Source organism: Entelurus aequoreus, linkage group LG13 (assembly GCF_033978785.1).
Source record: "Entelurus aequoreus isolate RoL-2023_Sb linkage group LG13, RoL_Eaeq_v1.1, whole genome shotgun sequence".
NCBI lineage: Eukaryota > Metazoa > Chordata > Actinopteri > Syngnathiformes > Syngnathidae > Entelurus > Entelurus aequoreus.
The window spans coordinates 22,177,616-22,193,314 of NC_084743.1; the positions used below are offsets into that span (position 1 = coordinate 22,177,616).

A 15,699-nucleotide genomic window follows, 5' to 3' on the forward strand; every position below is an offset into this window, starting at 1 on the left:
CGCGGCCTGCTCTTTGCTTGCAGGCGGAAGAAAACAATTAATGAATGAAGGGTTTGTTCAAAGAGAGATTATTCGTTCACATTTGGCACGGCCTAAAAGTTTGTAAATTGAAAAGTTTGCAAATAGAGGCGCTTTAATTTGAGGTTCCACTGTGTATAAAATTACTCCATTTAAAATGTTTGTATTTTTTTTTATTTTTTAGAAATTTCCATTGAAGGATCGGGACTGTTCCGGTGGCCTGTGAATAGTTTGGCTGTCCTGAGCAGCTGTACCTGAAACTAGGCTGACGGAGCAAACATGGATGTGTTTGGTGGTGCACCGCGCTTCCTGGCGTATCCCAGACCAGTGGTGGTGCAGAGCGGAACGGATGCGGTCCTGAAGTGTCAGATCAGTGGTGATCCAAGACCTGCAGTTTTATGGGAGAGGAACAATGAAAAGATCGACCTGCAAGGACGATACAGAGTCTTTGAGGATGGAAATGTTTACAACCTGATCATACCTACAGTTGCCATAGAGGATAGCGGGCAGTACATATGCAAAGCCAAAAACAGCATTGGCGAAACATACGCAGCTGCCACACTGAAGGTGGAGGGTGAGGCACAAGAGATAGAGTTAAGAGAGGAGAATAAACCACGATTCCTCATCAAACCCTTATCAACTCGTGTTGGACGCGGAGAAGACGCAGTCTTCTCCTGTAAGGTCTGGGGGAACCCGCGACCCGAAGTCACCTGGGAGAAGGACGGCAGGAAACTCAGCGAAATATTTGAAAGCACTCACTTCAGTGTGAGTTACCAGGACGGCGGCTGGTTCCAGCTCAAGATCTCTAAGACTCGTGCGCCGGATGGCGGCGTATACACATGTAAGGCGCGGAACGAGTCCGGGGAAGCACTGGCAGGAGCCGTGCTGCTTGTCGACGCGGGCCCCGGACACGAGGACGACGGGAACCGGAACGGCTACGCCAACGGCCACAGGAAAGCTCATCAAGGGAAACACAGGAGCAGCAGGCAGCTGTCCAATCAACACAAAGACGAAACGACGACCATGTCGACCAGGGTGAAGATGTTTGCCGTGACAGAGGGTAAACATGCAAAATTCCGCTGTTTTGTGACTGGAAAACCCAAACCCGAAATAATTTGGAGAAAGGATGGACGGCTCATACTATCTGGAAGGCGTTATTTGTTATACGAAGATAGAGAAGGATACTTTACACTCAAGGTTCGGTACTGCAAGCAGAAGGATAACGGAGTCTACGTTTGTGCAGCGTCCAATACAGCGGGCCAAACCCTCAGTGCGGTGCACCTCTCAGTAAAGGGTAAGTCAAAGATTACTTTGAGATATTATTTACTGAAGCCTATTACACACCAGTCAGAAAGTGAATTTATACCCGCTGTCAGCCTGTAAAGATTGAGAGGGATGCGTGCGTGTGTGTGGTGTCGAGTCCTTGGATAGGATTTCCTTTCATTTGATGCTGGAATGACATCAGTGTGATGTGTCCAAGAAGGTGCACTGAGCTCATTAGGTATATGCCAGCAGCAGTGTAATGTCTGCAAAGTCACTGAGCTTGTGGAATCACTGGGAGACGGAGAGAGAGAAGGATGGGGATCATATTTCTTACATGGCACTGAGAAGTCCAAACTCAAAGCACATACTGAAAACCAGTAGCGGGCCGTGCGTTTCTCACCCAGGACTTCAGTGATGTCCTACTTAGTCCGACTTCACCTCTCAAAATACCGTCATTTATGTCACCACGTCATCATCATCGGCGGTCACTCGAACGAGTATGACGATCCTCCTGGTAGGGGTGTATCCCTTTATGGAGGATGCCTGTGCGTGACTTAGTTTGACGTGGGGAGACTGGTGCACAGACAGTCACCACACGACCCTTGACAGAATCGGGTCAGGGTCCAGTGGCATGGAGTCCAAGACGACTGGGGACCCTTTTCTGCTGCAGCCTTCTTCCGCCATCGCAGCCGTTGTGGTGGTTCTTAAATCTACCGTCTTCCGCCTGCTCCGCCGTTGAGGTCTTCACCGTATCCTTTGCCAAGGGCCACCTGGGGTAACAGTAGTAAAGGGGTTAACCTCCTAGAGCCCCAAGACCCCATAGAGGAGCTTCCACTGCCGGATGCACTTTAACGTCATGCCCAGGACACCACATGTACACGGCTGGAGATACTATACAGCAGAGGTGTCCAAAGTGCGGCCCGGGGGCCATTTGCGGCCCGCAGCTAATCGTTTACCGGCCCCCCACACATTCTGCAAAAATTGCAAAATTGATAGTATTGCAAAAATTTAAAAAAACATTTAAAAAAAGTGGAATGAGGTGAAATCTAACGAGAAAAAGTTGCAATGTTGACACAAAGCTGCCATGCAGGCTGTTTTTTCTTTTCTTTTGTCTTTGTTTATTTTTATTTTTTTTGCCATTGCTCAAAAAAAAAAGACAGAAAATCTCTGTTACAATGAATTATTACTTTAAAAATGTCACTTTAAAATGTTTTATGTGGAAAAAATATTGCATATATTGTGTGGTTGCCATAAAACAACATCAAAGTTTTATTTGATAAAAGAGCATAATACAAAAAAAATAATAGTTCAAACGTAAAATCGACAGATATATCTGAAGTTGATCTCGTAATTTAAGTGTTAAAAGTTTAAAAAAAAACTAATAAAAATGTATCACTTTATGAGTGGGGACCTTTTGGATCCATTATATATTTAGTAGGATTTTATTTAACATTTTACTGTGATTACTCAAAAATATTAAAGAATTAAAATCAACGGTGTCTTGCATTATTGATATTTTAGGGCTCTAATTACTAAATACTGCATATTTCAGTTTTACAATAAAAAACAAAGTTGTCTTTGACAGAAAATGCATAAAACCTTTTTTTTTTTTTTTTACTTTATATCAACCTGAAGTTAATATAGAGATTTACTGTAAGCGTTAAATAAAAAATAATAACAATTTGACTTATTTTTTTACATTTTAATGACTGAGACCCTTTATGGTGCCCGGGAGCCCTAAAGGTTAAAAAAAAAATCCATATATTTTGTTAAGGTTTGAAAATGAAAAATATCAAAATGGCCCCCGCATGATTAAATTTTTCCGTGTGCGGCCCTCAGTGGAAAAAGTTTGGACACCCCTGCTATACAGAAACACACTTGCACACTCCTGTCCATTGAATCCCCTCAACAGTGTACAAAACGGTCTATTTTTCGGCGCATTTAACATTCAATAAACCAGCTTCAGCAATTAAAACATGTCTTACGTGGTACTGTCAAAATTAAAAGAATTGTATTTAAAAAAAAATGAAACATGGAAAAAAATAAGAAATAAAATATTTGAACTCACAATTTGTTGCACCCATTCGACGCCGTACAAGCCAGTGGTACCACTCGTAGTCGGTAGTCGGTCGTAGTCAGTTCATTTCGTGTGAAAGTGGCGGGCAAACAATTTCACCGCCGGGATAGCTTCCGGTGTTGGCCGACTACGTCTCATAAGATGTAGTTACTCTTTAAGTATCCTTCTCGAAAATGGCCTTGCAAATATACAGTGGGGCAAAAAAGTATTTAGTCAGCCACCCATTGACAATCAATGGGTGGCTGACTAAATACTTTTTTGCCCCACTGTATATCTGCCACCTAATCAACATTTTGCTCTCCTTCTTTGTGAGTACTGGTGAGTTTTCTGTGGCTTTCTATGGCTCCGGTGCCACTTCCTGTTTTGGCAACTTGTGATTGGATACTCACTTGGGACTCCCAAGTGAGTATCCAATCACAGGACGCGTAAATGTCACTTTCAACGTGAGGCCAGCTAGAAGGTCTTACTAACAACAACTCGTGATCTGATTGGCAATTGCAATTATCTATCAACTGTATGTGCCCGTTCACTTACAGTGTGCACAAACGCCCGCATTGTTAATTCTGAAGACCAGCATGGCAACATAAGCTAGCTGAATTCTGATTGGATAAAAACTCTAACCTAAAAACAACAGCAGTGGAAGGAGCACAAAATGACATGAAGAGAATATGAATACTTTTAGATAAGTTAAAACTAGAGATGTCCGATAATATCGGACTGCCGATATTATCGGCTGATAAATGATTTAAAATGTAATATCGGAAATTATCGGTATCGGTTTCAAAAAGTAACATTTATGACTTTTTAAAACGCCGCTGTACGCAGTGTTACAGGGACATAGGGAGAAGTACAGAGCGATTGCGTCTCCCAGTCATACTTGCCAACCCTCCCGATTTTCCCGGGAGACTCCCGAATTTCAGTGCCCCTCCCGAAAATCTCCCGGGGCAACCATTCTCCCGAATTTCTCCCGATTTCCACCCAGACAACAATATTGGGGGCGTGCCTTATAGGCACTGCAATTTCGTGCCGGCTCAATCACATAATATCTACGGCGTATCACACACACAAGCGAATGCAAGGCATACTTGGTCAACAGCCATACAGGTCGCACTGAGGGTACCCGTATAAACAACTTTAACACTGTTACAAATATGCGCCACACTGTGAACCCACACCAAACAAAAATGACAAACACATTTCGGGAGAACATCCGCACCGTTACACAACATGAACACAACAGAACAAATACCCAGAACCCCTTGCAGCACTAACTCTTCCGGGACGCTACAATATATACCCCCCGCTGAAACACCCCGCCCACCTCAACCTCCTCATGCTCTCTCAGGGAGAGCATGTCCTAAATTCCAAGCTGCTGTTTTGAGGCAAGTTAAAAAAAATAATGCACTTTGTGACTTCAATAATAAATATGGCAGTGCCATGTTGGCATTTTTTTTCCCATAACTTGAGTTGATTTATTTTGGAAAACCTTGTTACATTGTCTAATGCATCCAGCGGGGCATCACAACAAAATGAGGCATAATAATGTGTTAATTCCACCACTGTATATATCGGTATCGGTTGATATCGGAATCGGTAACTAAGAGTTGGACAATATCGGAATATCGGATATCGGCAAAAAAGCCATTATCGGACATCTCTAGTTAAAACATTACTTTTATCTTCAATTATGATCATGATTTCTGGTTATGTTAGGCCAGCAGAGAAGGCCTCGCTGGCCCTGACGGCACACCATTGCGGAAAACGTTACAATGTAGCAGAGATGCAGTGCATCCCGAAAGTATTCACTTTTTCCACATTTTGTTACGTTGCAGTCTCATTTTAAAACTAAATACATTCATTTTTGTCCTCTAAATTCTACAGACAGTACCACATTATGACAGGGTGCAAGTTTTTATTTTGTATGTAAATTAAATACAACTAAAAAAACTACAAAAATGATATGTACATAAGTATTGCTCAAGACTTTGTTGATGCACTTACAACCTGAAGTTTTTTTGAATAAGATGCCACAAGCTTGGCACACCTATCTTTGGGCAGTTTTGCCCATTCCTATTTGCAGTAGGGATGGGCGATACCACACTATTAGGATTCGATACGATACCGATACTTTTTTTTGCATTTTCATCGATACCGATAACGATACCATTCATTTCTTATTGGCAATTTTTGTCAGTCAAAAATATTATTACTATTATTATTTAAGACAAATCACAAGACAAATACAGACCATTTATACCACATGTATTATGGTCAATATATAATAAAAGTAAAATTAAAATAAATAACATAAATATGAAAAATAAATTAAATATTATATATAATAATAATTATATATTATATATAATAATAATTAGATATTAGGGCTTTCCAAATAACTGTCAAATCCGAATCGCAAGAAGCTGCAGTTATTTTTAAAGTTTGTGATATAATTAGCAATTAATGAAACATGAAATAGGCTAATGTTTTTGAAATGTAAGAAATCATGTTACAGATTAAAAGCAAAATCACATTCAATCATATATTACAAGATTTTCTTGGAAAAAAATAAAACTGTAATGCAAAGATGAAGAATCTCCAAATTGTATCTCTTTCTTATCTTGTTTTAAATACTCAAGCAATTTTCAACTAATTTTAATTAATTTTTATTATAATTTTCAACTAACAGTAAATTCCCCTGTGTGGAAATTATTTGAATTTAGGATAATCATTTAAACAAAAATATTCAGTAAAAAAATAAAATAAACAATGCCTGACACTGGATATGCCTGGCTGCATCGCTGTCGGCTGGCTGTGTGTGTGTTGCACGTTGACAACGCTCCTGTGACGTGACTGGGCCAGCTCTATACTCTGCCAGGTACAGGGGTGTCCCAGCACATAGTAAGTTAAGTAAGTCATCAAAAACATCTGAAAGTGATGCTTGCACCCCCCACACGCCGTTTTTTGGTTTATATCGATACTTTTTTCAGAAAAGTGATGCCAAATGAGTAGCGTGTGAGTATCGATATATCGATACCACAGGATCGATACGCACATCCCTAATTTGCAGCACCTCTCAAGCTACATCAGGTCGGATGAGAAGCCTTGGTTTTCACCCAGTATGTCTCTGCACATTGCTGCATTCATCTTAGTCTAGTCAGGGAGTTGACCAAGAACCTGACGGTCACTCTGTCAGAGCTACAGCATTCCTCTGTGGAGAGAGGAGAACCTTCCAGAAGAACAACCATGTCTGCAGCAATCCACCAATCAGGCCTATATGGTATAGTGGCCTGTCGGTAGCTATTCCTTCATGGATGTTTGCCAAAATGCCCCTGAAAGACTCTCAGACCATGAGAAACACAATTCTCTAGTCTGATGAGACAAAGATTGAACTCTTTGGCGTGAATGCCAGGCATTCACTCATCACCAGACCAATACCATCCTGACAGTGAAGCATAGAGGTGGCAGCATCATGCAGGGGGGATGTTTTTCCAGCGGCAGGAACTGGGAGACTAGTTAAGATAGCGGGAAAGATGAATGCAGCGATATACAGAGACATCCTGGATGATGACAAAAACTTCGTATTTATTAACCTGATGTAGCTTGAGAGGTGCTGCAAAAAGGAATAGGCGAAACTACCCCAAAAAAATGATTGTGCCAAGCTTGTGGCGTCGTATTCAAAAAGACCTGAGGCTGTAATTGCTGCCAATGGTGCATCAACAAAGTATTGAGCAAATACTGCAAAAAAATTTGCAAAATAAAAAAACAAAACTTTTCGTATTGTCTGTAGCAGGGTTTCCCACACATTCATTTATTTGTGGCGGCCCGCCACGAAAGAATTACGTCCGCCACAAAAAAAAAAAAAATATATATATATATATTTTTTTTTTTTGTCCTCTCCAGATTCTCAGGCAAATCATATAGTTGATGTAGATGCCCATATCGGCTGTTCAGATTTACTTTACAAAAGAGAAGTGTAGGATACTTCTCTTGTTGCCTTATTTGTATTTGACTTTATTAAATGTATTTATATTAGAAACACAACATGTGTATATAACAAAGGGTGCAAAGTCTGCAGGCAGTAGGAAACACATGGTTAAGTGTAGGGAGTAAAACTGATGGCAGTCTAAAGTTCAAGATTTTTGGAGCTCTTTGTTCAGTGGATCAGATGTTTGATGAAGCTCTGTGTCTATCTACCACCACTACTGTTTTCTGTTTATTTGTTACTGACTGTGGCAGGACACCTCTGCCTCTGTTTCACTTTATGTTGCTGGTAAATAATATGGTTGTAGTGGTAGGCTAAAGTTAAATTATTTAGTATACAATAATTAAAGGGGCCGAGCTTTGAGACATTTTAGCTTTTATATTTTATAAGCTAATTTTTTGTAAGAACCACAATTAATAAATATATTTCAGTGAATAACTTATTGTTCAAATCTGTATATAAATATGTACATAAAGTGTTGTAATTATATTGTAAAATGGATGGATGGATGGATGGATGGACGTTTAAAACAAAACTGTTATTATTAATTAGTAAGTATACATTTTTTTAGCTTTTTTAGAGAAAATCAAATCATTGTAGTAAATTACGCAAATTACTCGATGATGCCATGGTGACCACGCCCATAGCCACGCCCCCACCGCCACAGGTATCTCGGCAGTTTATGGGAAACACTGCTGTAGAATTATGAGGACAAAAATGAATGTATTTTATTTTCAAACAAGGTGCTAACATAACAAAATGTGGAAAAAGTGAAGCACTGTGAATGCTTTCCAAATTCACTGTAAGAGAATAACACACTTAGGCCTAATACATCTTTGTGCCATCTAATTTTGGGGATAAAAACTGAAAACTGTTTGTGGTCTTATCTTTATCTGTATAAAAAAATTATATGAGCCGCTCTTTTTTCTTTTCTTTTGGTTTTAAAAATCTCAGCCGCACTGCCTCTCTGTAAAAGGGCAGCAGCGACAGGCACCTTTCAGCTCACGTACGCTTTGCATTTTTCTGCACTTTATTGTCGATTTATTCAAGATAATGATGTCACGCTTACGAGACTACCTCATGAAACACACTTAATGAAGAAATGTGCAATCATCATGGGAGGCACGTAAAGCAAAACATCCCTTTTCATGACGAAAAATAACATATTTAATAGTATAAAATGAAATAATAATAATTTTTTAAAAAAATACAGTGGGTCTGGGTTAGTTTTAGGTTAGATCAGGGGTGTCCAAACGTTTTCCACTGAGGGCCGCACATTGAAAAATCAAAGCTAGTAGGGGCCAATTTGGTATTTTTTATTTTAAAAACCAATACAATATATGTATAAAAAATATACTTTTAGGCTTCCACTCAGGCTTGATCCCCAAAGGGTTTTGGTCCAAAAAATATAAAAAAATGTGTCATTATTCAGTATTATTATTTGTGTTACTATTCAAGTTTTTAAATCTCTAGATCAACATTAGGTCTATCTGTCAATATACAATTTTTTAAAGATTTAAATTGTATGCTCTTTTTGTCAAAGAAAACCCTTTTTTTTAAATGAAAAAAACACAAAATATGCAGTACTTTCACCCAATAACATTTTTAAGTGGGATATTTGAGAGTATTTAATAATTGGAGCCTTAAAAAGGTCAATAACTCATAACACCATTGATTTTAATTCATTATTATTTTTTGAGCAATGACACTTAAAAACTAATCACACTAAAATTGTAGGGGATCCAAAATGGTCCTACTCATTAAAGTGTTAAAAAATAAATTATAATTTTATTTTTTTTACTGTTTACTTTTAACACAATAATCTCGAGATCAACTTCAGATCTATCTGTCAATTATAAGTTTTATTGTTTTTATGCTTTTTGTTTGTTCGTTTTAGGCCCTTTTTTTAAAAAAAAAAAACAGCTCGTTTTTTTACATGGTAAACACAAAATATGCAACATTTTCACCAAAAAATATCTCAAAATATTTAATGTGACGTAATTGGAGCCTTGAATAGGTCAATAATTCATAATGACATTGATTTTGATTCATTATTATTTTTTAAAGAAAGAAACAGCCTACATGGCAGCTTTGTGTTATTAGAGTAAACATTGCTACATTTTCTTGTTACATTTTACCTGTTTGCTCTTTAAATACCACTTTTAATGTTTTTTATATTTTTTCAATCATATTTTTAAAATGTGCCGTAAAAAAATGACCTGCGGGCCGCAAATGGCCCCCGGGCCGCACTTTGGACACCCCTGGGTTAGATGGACGCATTAAAAATGCACTACCACCCTGATAAGTCCGAAAGAAAAAGAAATGATACCGTTTTATCTGCTCACAGATGCTACCTTCTGGTGTTTACTACCTACTGTGTACTTTACTTACCTACTGTGTATTATTATTTGTCTTAGGGCTGTCTTTGACCAAGGATTTTTATAGTGAAACCTGCTACGTAAGATTATGACAATTGTTAACGATCAAGTCAAATCTTTGGCCTTTTTAAAAAACAGAAATAAACATAGGGTGATACGTAGTAGTGTACACTGACTGGTCACCAGGGGTCAATAACGTCAAATAGATGTGCCCTAACACTTGTACAGTGAATATTCTAAAGTGAATTCAAGGTACTTATAGAAGGAATACAGTCTTTCATTAAAGTGAACAAAACAAAGTGCTCATTTGCGACTTTTTCCACCTTAAAAAAAAAGCTACCGTATTTTCTGGACTATAGAGCGCACCGGATATAAGCCGCACCCGCTGAATTTTAGAAGAATAAAATATTTTACAATATATTAGCCGTCTCGGACTATAGGCCGTAGATACACTATATTGCCAAAAGTATTTGGCCACCTGCCTTTACTCACATATGAACTTGAAGTGCCATCCCATGGAATTGTCTAAAATGTTTTGGTATCCTGGAGCATTCAAAGTTCCTTGCACTGGAACTAAGGGGCAAAGCCCAACTCCTGAAAAACAACCCCACACCATAATTCCTCCTCCACCAAATTTCACGCTCGGCACAATGCAGTCCGAAATGTAGCGTTCTCCTGGAAACCTCCAAACCCAGACTGGTCCATCAGATTGCCAGATGGAAAAGCGTGATTCATCACTCCAGAGAAGGTGTCTCCACTGCTCTAGAGTCCACTGCATCCCACGCTTTGCATCGGACTTGGTGATGTATGGCTTAGATGCAGCTGCTCGGCCATGGAAACCCATTCCATGAAGCTCTCTGCGTACTGTACGTGGGCTAATTGGAAGGTCACATGAAGTTTGGAGCGCTGTAGCAACTGACTGTGCAGAAAGTCTTTGCACTATGCGCTTCAGCATCCGCTGACCCCTCTCTGTCAGTTTACGTGGCCTACCACTTGGTGGCTGAGTTGCTGTTGTTCCCAAACTCTCCACTTTTCTTATAATAAAGTTAACTTTGGAATATTTGGGAGCGAGGAAATTTCACGACTGTATTTGTTGCACAGGTAGCATCCTATGACAGTTCCACGCTGGAAATCACTGAGAGCGGCCCATTCTTTCACAAATGTTTGTAGAAACAGTCTCCATGTCTAAGTGCTTGGTTTTATACACCGGGCCAAGTGATTAGGACACCTGATTCTCATCATTTGGATGGCTGGCCAAATACTTTTGGCAATATAGTGTTTATCCGTTGTGAATAGAGTTATTTACACAAAAACAGTCTGTAAATGTTTATTTACATAATTTGATTGTTTCCAAATGGTAAGTGTAACACGGCAGTACGGCTGATGAAAGTTTCGGGAAAAAAGTAGCTTCTTATAGTACGGAATTTACGGCAAACCACAATTTGTGAGGTCCTCTTCTCTGGAGCGTTTAACAGAAACGGGCTATAAATAGGCTGGACTGGCATTACAGCCGCCAGTTTAGTACGTCCATGATCAAGGTGCACATTCCATTCCACATCAGGAAATAAACAGTGCAGCCCTTTGAGACACTCGTGATTTAGGGCTATATAAGTAAACTTTGATTGATAACATCACTCACGTCTCCTGTCCATCATTGCAACAAACACAGAGTTCAGGAGGCTTGAGCTCACTACGATTACAGTGCATTCAGCAAGGGGTTACACGCGCAGCACCAAGAAGACATTAAACTTGACTAAATAAAGGAAGTAAAAGTTGTAACAAAGTTTCTGTATGTAAACCAGCGGAAAACCTTACCTTTGCAAAAGGAGAACGACACCTTTGGGGCGAGGCGGTTCATCCTCGTTCGCAATGTCGGATTTTTGGCGAGGACCATGCACCGGGGCCGAGGGCGGCATTATAGCCGGCCAGAGGCGTACAATGGCACGTCGAGCTACGTGTCTGAGAGCAGCGCGTCCAATGTGGAAACATTCTCCCTACACTATTAGTAAAATATTATTTTAGACCAGTGGATCTTAACCTGGGTTCGATCGAACCCTAGGGGTTCGGTGAGTCGGGCTCAGGGGTTCGGCGGAGGTCAAGACACACCCGACTCATCATGTAAATAAAAACTTCTCCCTATCGGCGTATTACGAATACGGCAACAGCAGAAGTCAGACTGATTTGCAGGTGTGTAATTTGTTGTGAGTTTATGCACTGTGTAGGTTTTGTTCTTTGAACAAGGTGATGTTCATGCACGGTTCATTTTGTGCACCAGTAATAAAACATGGTAACACTTTAGTATGGGGAACATATTCACCATTAATAAGTTGCTTATTAACATGCGCATTAGTAACATATTGGCTCTTAACTAGTCATTATTAAGTACTTATTAATGCCTTATTCGGCGTGGCCTTATTATAACCCTAACCCTGGCCCTAACCCTAACCAAATAACTCTAAATTAAGTCTTTGTTACTTAGAATATGTTCCCCTAGTGTCCAAAAAACTCTAAATTAAGTCTTTGTTACTTAGAATATGTTCCCCTAGTGTCCAAAAAAATTCTAAATTAAGTCTTTGTTGCTTAGAATATGTTCCCCATACTAAAGTGTTACCAAAAACATATAACTGTCTTGAATTTGAAAAAAAACAACATTTTATTTTTCACTAAAGAAGGGTTCGGTGAATGCACATATGAAACTGGTGGGGTTCGGTACCTCCAACAAGGTTAAGAACCACTGTTTTAGACAAAAATATATACATATATTAATAGGCAAAAACACACCAGCTTCTTTTAGCGACGTGCCTAACCTGGAAGCAATGACAGTCGAAACTAAGATTGATCTCTTACTCTCATAGAGCTATTTGTCTGCATGCAGTTGTCGTTTTTCTAATTTTTAAAGAAGACTTGATGAATGCAGTCAATGTACACATGCTGTATGCAGGGGTCCCAGCAGGTATTAACTGATCACCCCCCAATTCGCCCGCAAGGTTACTCCTTCGATTCCAATCATAGAATAGACTCTTCGACTATTTAGAGACAGCCCTAATTTGTCCATTAAACTGTGTTACGATTGTATTTCCTTTATGATTACAATCGTTTCTGTAGGATTTGATTACAATCGTTTCTGTCATGTCGTAACAAGAAACAGGAAGTATGTTATGTACCATATCGTAACTGTAAGCATGTTTGAAATGAACTAAAACCATAATTTTTCTCAAGTAGAAATCAATAAACTTGCACATTTCCTGATCAAATATCGCCAATGTAATGTTTGCAGAAACAATTTTACACCATGGCCTTCTAGTTTATACACTGTGGAATCGACAGCCTGCGTAGTGTATTTAATGCAAGTGTGACATTGTTATTGGTGATAATCAGACTATAAATACAGAACAATCATGCTGCGAGGTGCTGTAGTACCCTGACTCACCATGAAGAGGAGGGGGGGCGTACACGAGCTAGCAGGTGCTGGTTGTTACTGTCTCTTTTTAGAGAAGAAGCCAGCTGAAACGAGACACATGCAAGCACAATTTTTTTCATTGCTTTGCTGAATGACTGAATCTGGTTGCCAATATAGAAGATTATGTATCCAAGCTCCGGAACTTCTCCAAACTGGACTTTCAGACAAAACAGAAGGCGATCATACTTTTACAACAAATTAAGAGAAGGACAGGCACATATAATTCACATAAAAATAAAAAGGTAAGACCCCAAATGGTTGATAATTTTACAAAGGTAAATAAATAGGCTGTAACAAAGTATTTGATAATGAAAGTCATGATTATGTAAGTAAATTATAGCCTTCTATTTTGATTGATTGATTGAAACTTTTATTAGTAGATTGCACAGTATTCCGTACAATTGACCACTAAATGGTAACACCCGAATACGTTTTTCAACTTGTTTAAGTCGGGGCCCACGTAAATCAATTCATGGTAATCATTTCTTGTTATCTTAATGAGCGACCTGTCTTAACATTTATTAGACAGGGGTGTCCGACGTGCGGTCCGTAGAAAATGTTGTAAATACCATTAAAAAAAAACCATAAAAAGTGTAATGAAAGATACAGGTGTAATGTAACGAGAAAATGCTGCAATACTGACACTAATAACACAAAGCTGCCATGCAGGCAGTTTTTTGTTTTAGAACTGGCATAGCTAAAAAATAATAATAATAAGTGATAATAAGTGGATAAATCTGAAGTTGATCAAGAGATTTAAGCGTTGAAAGTAAAAATTGTATATATTCATATACAGTATGACTTATTTTTCACAGTTTTATGAGTGGGGGCTTATCGATCTGATACTAGAAAGCTTTAGTCAGATTTTCTTTAAAATGTCATTGTTAAAAAAATAAAATAATTAACCAAAATCAATTATTTACCGATTTAAGGTTCCAATTACTTCATATTAAATATTCCGTCTTTAAAAATGTTTTGGGGAAAGTGTTGCATATTTTGTGGTTTTGCCATATTAAGGGTTTCTTTGAAAAAAAAGGGCATTACAACATAAACAAATAAAAAGTTCATGGCAACAGATATATCTGAAGTTAATGTACATAATGTAAAAATGTGTTTAGTATATATATTGTTTTTAAACTTTTAATGGTTGAGACCCTTTTGGGTCCCCGGGACCTTTAACATTTACCAAAATTGAGGCGAGCCCTAAGGGTTACAATATTGATCGTATTGGTTTTGAAAATTAAACATCAAATGCTGTAATTTTGCAGAGTGTGGCCCTCAGTGAAAAAAGTTTGGACACCCCTGGATCAGAGAAATGTCAATTATATGTTTAAAAAAAAAAACTTCCAAATGCATCAATGCCTCTCGTGCAGGGCTGTCGTGGCCTCAGGGCTGCGGGCTGAGGGGGTTTTGGGGCTCTTCCGCCCCAAACCTCAACCCCCCTGCTCTGAAAAGACAGTTCAGAAAAAAACCTCATAATTATACTAAACAGACAGCAACAAAGCAAAGATATAATCCATAATTAAAATATATTTATGTTCAGTAGTCAGGACGCTCGCCCCTAACAGCAGGAAAAAACAATGCAGCCGAGAGAGTGAGTACACAATCGCTACACAAAGCCCAGGTAAGACCGTGCATTAAGGCGGCCATGGTCACGTGGCGTGAAGGTCACCACACGTCACAGAATCAGAGTTCCGCCAACTTTTGTCTTTGATCAGGAAAAGTGCAAATTCCCTGATTTTTACATGTTAAGAAGGATCTGAATCAAATACAGAAACATGTTAACACAATTTAATTGACAAATATTTATATACATTATCTATACCAGGTGTCAGCAACACGCGGCTCTTTAGTGCCGCCCTAGTGGCTCCCTGGAGCATTTTTAAAAAAGGATTGAAAATGGAAAAAGATGGGGGAAAAATATTGTAAACGTCTCTCTGCTGCGAGGGTTCTCCTGAGTCCGATAGGTCTTCGTGAGCCCGGTAGACAGTTTGAATATAGTCTTTTTATTTTTATTCAACAGTCCGGATTGCTTTTCAGCAGTCTTTTCCAGGCGTGTTGATGCATGCGCTCTCCGTGTGTGTGTGTCTCTCTTTCTCTCCAACTCCTACCTCCAACCACGTGTCTCGTTCCGGCTGCTGCTAATAAAGGCGACAGGTGATTAGATAACAAGGGCCACCTGGGCCATCTACTCACCTGTCGCTGTCTTCGAGGCCGGTCCTTGCACATCCCGTTCCGCGGCAGACCCGCAGGCCACGCCCCCCTCCACAAATATTATTTTTGTTTTAGTATGTTTTTTGTTTGAGGACAAACATGACACAAACCTTCCCAATTGTTAGAAATCCCACTGTTTAATATGTTTGTGTGTGTGCTTCACTGATGTGTATTTGGTGAACATCGTTTTGTCCTACTAATTTCGGCGGTTCTTGAACTCACCATAGTGTGGACTTTGACGCAACAGTTTGTTTACATGTAAAATCTTCCACCCCTTCTTTTTCTCATTTTGTCCACCAAACGTTTT

The 15,699-nt window shown here is 39.2% G+C and overlaps 1 protein-coding gene across 1 annotated transcript in view; it reads left to right on the top strand.

Moving 5' to 3' along the window:
• Positions 1 to 297: 297 nt before the first annotated feature.
• The window catches only part of LOC133663250 (obscurin-like protein 1), a 93,197-nt gene continuing 77,795 nt past the window's right edge, over positions 298 to 15,699 (top strand). The window contains exon 1 of the mRNA XM_062067590.1: positions 298 to 1,312. Coding sequence (XP_061923574.1) covers positions 298 to 1,312 — 1,015 coding nt within the window. The remainder of the gene's footprint in view (positions 1,313 to 15,699) is intronic.